Below are 6,474 nucleotides of genomic sequence, written 5' to 3' on the forward strand. Positions count from 1 at the left end.
TTTCCCATTATGTGCAGTTTTACTTTATAAGGTTTCAGCTAACCCGTAGTCAGCTGCGATCAATCCAGAAGCAGACGATCCTCTTGATCTGACATAGCGTCAGAAGGTCAATAGCGGCCTAACGCTCTATCACAATGCCTGCATCATTCACCTCACTTCATCTCATCACATAAACATTTATCATCTCACATTATAAGAAGACTGAGCATAGTACAAGATACTTTGAGAGAGAGACCACATTCACATAACTTTTATTACAGTATGTTGCTATGATTGTTTCCTTATTAGCTATTGTTTATCTCTCACTGTGCCCAACTTATAAATTAAACTTTATCATATGTATGTATAGATGGAGGGGAACAGTACATACAGGGTTTGGTACTACCTGCAGTTTCAGGAATCCAGAGTTGGTCTTGGAATGTGCCCCCTGCAGATAAGGGGGGGACTACCGTGTGCAGAAACTACAGCCTCCCAGAATATGTAGTTAAGAAAGGGGAGGAATATTTTAGCCTTTTCGGATAATTGTGGATATTCTTCTTTGATACTACACCAAAACTGGACAAATCTTAGTTTCTTAAAGGTTAGTTTTAGTGGGGAATCTGAAGCCATATCTATAAATGTTTCATACTCTGTTACGTTAAAATTTGTTGGATCTTATATTTGAAATGGATCTTTTGTACATGCATTGGGCATCTGGAAAATACTGGTTCACTGTGTGACGTCAGTCTTCTAAATGTTGACTCCTTTCATTATAGAATATTTTTAAGGTCACATATATTAATATTACCTCTGATCTCACCAGAAATGTTTGTAAGTTTGGGGGAGGCTCATGATACAAGTTCTCCAAAATTCTTTTTTTTTTTTAATGTTTATTTTTGAGACAGAGAGAGACACAGCATGAGCAGGGGAGGGGCAGCGAGAGAGGGAGACACAGAATCTGAAACAGGCTCCAGGCTCTGAGCTGTCAGCACAGAGCCCGACGCGGGGCTCGAACCCACAAACTGCGAGATCGTGACCTGAGCTGAGGTTGGACGCTTAGCCGACTGAGCCACCCAGGCGCTCCACAAGTTTTCCGAAATTCTGATTTCCACTCAAAAGCTCAAAGTTTATCATTGGTAGCAGTGTTGTCCTTGAGGTGACCAGCTCACTTCATTCATTTTTGAGCAGGTGTTTGCCAGACACCCCGGTCTGAGTCACCATGGTTGTCAGTCATTGTTCCAAACTGAAAATGGAGCTCCGTTTACGAAGTGGCATCTCAGCCTGCAGCTGGGCCTGTGGTGCTTCTCCTTGAGACGTCCTGGAGCAGACTTGCTTTCTGCACTCTTTTCGCTTTATCACCACAGAATATTTAAAAAGACAACTATTCAAGGGTTGCAGTTTCATAAAATTCTAATTTTTACTGCTACCTAAGTGAAATTGATATTTTTGTTTTTACTACAAGTTCAGTACAATTTATTGTCACTGCCTTGATTCATACTAAGGCACTGACACTTTTTACCCATCATTGCTTTTGCATTATCGGTGCAAATGCCAATACAATGAATAAAGGTAAATTGTTCTGAAAGTGGTTTTGACCTTATGTATCCCCTGAAAGGGTTTCTGAGGACCCCAGAAGTCTGTAGATCACACTTGGAGAACCACTGATCTATAGAGAGGTTGTGTGTGTGTGTGTGTGTGTGTGTGTGTGTTTAAGTTTATTTATTTTGAGAGAGAAAGAATGTGAGCCGGGGGGCGGGTGGGGAGGGGGGTGGCGCAAAGATAATGGGAGAGGGAGAATCCCAAGCAAGCTTCATACTGTCAGCTCACCGCCTGATGCGGGGCTCGAAGTGCTGAGCTGAAATCAAGAGTTGGTCCCTGAACCAGTTGAGCCACCAGGCACCCCAATGATCTATAGATAAATCCTTCTGTAAGCCTAATGGTATATAGGAAATTATAGGGGTGCCTGGGTGGCTCAGTCAGTTGAGTGTCTGAGTCTTGATTTCTGCTCAGGTCATAATGGTGGTCATGGGTTCCAGTTCTGTATCAGGCTCGCGCTGAGCGTGGAGCCTGCTTAAGATTCTCTGCCTCTCTGCCCCACTCGAACACTCTCTCTCTCTCTCTCTCAGATAAAAGGTTTTTTCAAAGGGGGAGGGGCCTCTAGATAGGATATATGTGTGTATTATCTGAGGCTGTGCTCCATATTATTAATCCTGTTGAAACTCTCTGGAAAGCTTTGGAAGGAGGTGTATGATTAAATTCTTACTTTTTGTATTTTGATTTTTTTGTTGTTGTTTAAGATCTATCCTCAGGAGAGACACAGCATAAGAGTCCCTGAATCTGGAGAACATTACGAACTGCATCTTTTGCACTACCTTCAAGAAAACCTTGGATCGCGTATTGCTGCTCTGAAAGTGATATAATTTTGACCTGTGTAGAACTCTGGTATACACTGGCTGTTTAACCAAACAAGGAGGTTTAATCAGTAGAAAACACGGAATTGATCGACACATTTTGGTACCTGCCATGTAACATCTACTCCGGAAAGCATAATCGGTGCCGTGCAGGCGTCTACAGCTTGTGGATAGTAATCTAATACCTTAACCATACACACACAAAATTGAATGACACGTATTTCTAAAGGACCCAGCAATACCATGAGAATTACTGAAGGAAATAAGACATTAGCACCATATATCCATACTACCTTATTTTCACTTCTAATAGCATTATAAACCTCATGGACTTAATTAGTGTATTTTTACAGTATACTTCTGAGTTTGTTAAAATATGATGATATTAGTGATTGGTTTGGTTCAATTCCAGAATCTCTGACTAGTTACAGATTTGATAGCACTTAAATGTAATTGAATAGCTTATGCTTCATTGCTTGGGGTGTATCCAGCATGTTATGAACTAATCACTATTAAACCTATGACTTAACCAGTCATTAATGATTTTTCAAGGATAACTTAGTGGCCTCCTAAAGACACTTATTTTGTTTCATTCAAGCTCTGACCAATTTTAGCCAATTTCAACTGTATCTGGTATAAATAGTTCTCTCTGATGATATGACAGAGTGGGCTTTTCCTTTCATACAAAGGCAAGTAACTGTACATGTAGCATGGTTTAATTAGTCTTACAATATTGATAATTACAGGCGGAAAAATTTTAAATGGTTAGAGCTTAAATATTTGCAGGCAATTTCTTCTCCTTTAAGAAAAGGAAAAAGTACACCTCACTCTTCAGAAAATTTAGTGGTGCCAGTTTCCATTGGGTATTTCCTTATTGAAAGGTTTCAGAATTTTAGGTGATGGAAGGGAATTGTGGTAGGGTTGGGGATACTAGGGTGTGTAAAATGACAGGGAGAGGAGAAGGGTCTGCTTAACAACTAAGTAGAAGTATAATTTGACCAAAAATACTCATGAAAAAGTTTTGGGGGGGTGAAATTGAAACTCCTAGAATGTTAGTTACAGAAACCAGAATTAAGAAATCACTCTCTTACCAGCGCAGTTACAGACCGATGTTATTCAGGGAGAAAAAGTTACTTAGTTACTTTTCTAATTCTAAGTTTTTGTTATTTTCCTCTTAATTTTGGAAACTTTACAAATTTAAACTTTCTCTATCCTTTTTAAATTATTTGAGCGTAATTTAGGTATTGTGAGCTTAAAGAGGTTTCCAGACAACTTCTTTACCACAAACTGATCCCCAGCCAGCCATGGCTCTCTTTTTCAGTGTTCAAAGCCTCTAAGCAGCTTCTTGAATGGCCATGACATTTCCTGGTTTAGCCCTAGCACTTGACTGTTAAGGGAGCTCATAGGCTTTTCAGGTGCTGATTGGAATCTGTCATCTTAGAGTCTTGGGGTGTTAGATGGGTCACACTGCCAGCGGCAAAGAAGATACCTATGAGTTTGACCCTTTTTATCACAAGCCTCAGTGTTTGGAAAGTTGTTACCAGTACTTTTAAACAATGCTCCAAAAAAGTTGATGTTTTTCTTTCTCACCACTACAGAGTAGATTTCTCCCATAGAGAGCACAGCCTCCATCAGGAAGGATGATGACTGTGCGTCAGAGGTGAATTCATCACTGAGGGCTGAGTGGGAGGTGGGGGAGGTCCAGAAATGGCAAGGTGACCTGGTGGCTCTGTCCTTGGGAAGGGGATTGTGTTTTGCTCTTTGTGTATTTATACTGTATCATAGGTACCACACTTTTCCTTATTGTCTGTGTATGTATTGATTTCTTTGTTTATGTTTTCCCATGCCAAGGTCTGTTTATATTTTTTTCAATGTTAAATTAAATTGATTTGGGTAATTTTTCTTCCCAAGAAAGTATTTTCCCCCTTGATTTAAGTATATATCTGACTATCGAAGGTGGTTTTTGTTTGTGAACTGGTTGGCCCCCAGGGATCTATCCTTATATAATATGCAGAGTAGAAATGGTATACAGTGGCTTTTAGACATCTACTCATTTGAAACCTCTTGCCCGTTAAAGCTATTTGTTCAAAACGGCGTCTCTCATTTTACCAAAACAAACCTAAAAGAACCTCATGTGCTCTTGAATTCACCAGTGTTTTCCTTTTGCATCTTCCTTCTCCTTTCCTCATATCACAAGGAATGCCTCTGTTATAATCCCCACTTCATTAAATGCCATTCTCCTTGTGTAAGGGGGAAAAATACAGGGCTGAATTCACTTGCAGAAAGACAGTTTGAGTTTTATTTTAAAAACCTATGAGGAAAACATCCTAGTCCATCCAAGCAATCAGTAGAAATCTCACTGAAACTATTTGTACCCTGTCAATGGGGAACATTGTAAAAGGCAAGAGTATATAAAAGTAGCAACAGTTTTGGTTAAGAACCAAAAAGCAGTAGGTTAAGTATCAAATGGGGCGGCTTTTGCAGGCTTGATAAGTAGGTGCACTTGAGCAACCATCGGTAGGGGTGGTGGCTTACGTGTTGAGCGCGAGGACTCAATCTAAGAATCTTCTGGGTCGCTTAGAAAAAGAAATGCAGTCCTGAACCTTACGCTTAGAACTTTAAATTTGGTTGATTTGGGTGGAGACTAGGAATCTGCATTTCTCACCGCCTTTCCTAGGTGATTCAAAGTTGTTTGTGGGCTACTTTCACAGACTCTTCTGTAGAGAATGGAATTGGATTAAGAGTATAATAGGTGATTTTTACACTGGACTGATTTACAAAAACCTAAAGCAATAGTCAAGTACAGCTGCTCGTCTGTGATCATGACTGGGCCCTTCTCACTCTGAAAGCAGCAGAAAGGTATCGCTAACTATGTCTCCTCTTTGTTTGGAGATTTCGTTTTGGAATGAAGGTTCTAACCTCAATGCCGTTCCTGGCTCATTTCCAAAGCCTCATACTAGAGGATGGAGTCACAAGGCATGCATTACTTTGTAAAGGAATGAGATACAGATATTGATGCTTCCTTTTTTTACTACTTGTTTTATTCCTTACAGAAGGTGTAGCCCACCTGTCTGTAACATAATTCTCTCTTTAGGTGGAATGATTCCTATAAGATCTCCCATTATTATAGAAGCCTAAATTTTTAAGCTGTTGCATCTTTGATATAATCTGATGTTCTCATCTGTTGGAGGAGGAACCGACATAGAGAGAGAAGAGAAAATATACCCATTGCCACGCGGCCAGTTACTGCTCAGCTGGTACTAGACTCCATCCGGATGCCCTGACTCACGGTAGTTAAATGATAGATAGAAAAGGCAAATTTTTAAAGAAGTATTTATTAATATATTCCTATGAAACATTTTAAAGATAACATAAAATGGTTAATTTTTCCATTCTGAAGTAAATGCTAAGCATGCTTATTACTGAAGCAGTACTTCTAATTAGTATATGACATTCTGAAGTTAATTAAAACTGTTAGACTAAATGTGTCTTCCTAGTAGTGAGGGATTTGGGAATTGGGGTGTAGAATAGAGTGCTTGCTTAAGCCTGAGAGCCTAACTTAGAGCTAGTTGAAGTAAGAAAAGAGACATGGCCATATCTAACTAAGATTTTGAGGTGAGTGTCTGCTTCCAGCAGACATAAAGGAATAAAGAAACTTGCCTGACTCCCACTTTCCCAACTCTCCCCAGCCTCACCTATCCGTCTTGCAGCCTAAAATACGGAAACATTAGTGCAAGGTGCCGGTTCCTGCTTTTCTTATTTCGTCAAGAGACGGTTCTAGGTAATCGTTTCAGAAGTCCCTCGCAGAGAGAAAAAGGAATATTTGTATGTTTGTTTCTGGATAACCCAAATACAAATTTATGTTGTATTCAGCACAATTGGAGTTCAGGTCTTTAATTTTAGAATATAAAGTGCCTGCTGTTTTAAGCATTGACTTGTATAAAAAGAATTGCATGTCTCACTCCAGTAAGTTTATGGGTTTTCTCATTTTCAGCTACATGGCTTTTAATCATGTAAAGTGAAACATTAGTTTTGTTGCATTTTATTACAGGTTCTTTGTTGCAATAAAGATGCTGCTAAATTA

The 6,474-nt window shown here is 39.5% G+C and overlaps 1 protein-coding gene across 4 annotated transcripts in view; it reads left to right on the forward strand.

The window, feature by feature from the left end:
- The window catches only part of DPP8 (dipeptidyl peptidase 8), a 66,819-nt gene extending 60,345 nt beyond the window's left edge, over positions 1-6,474 (forward strand). For all 4 annotated transcript variants that reach the window (XM_019441758.2, XM_019441760.2, XM_019441759.2 and 1 more), the window contains one exon: positions 2,277-6,474. In XM_019441758.2, coding sequence (XP_019297303.1) covers positions 2,277-2,399 — 123 coding nt within the window. In that variant the 3' untranslated portion in view covers positions 2,400-6,474. The remainder of the gene's footprint in view (positions 1-2,276) is intronic.

Source organism: Panthera pardus, unplaced genomic scaffold (assembly GCF_024362965.1).
Source record: "Panthera pardus isolate Hobbes unplaced genomic scaffold, ASM2436296v1 HiC_scaffold_24, whole genome shotgun sequence".
In the NCBI taxonomy this organism is placed as follows: Eukaryota; Metazoa; Chordata; class Mammalia; order Carnivora; family Felidae; genus Panthera; species Panthera pardus.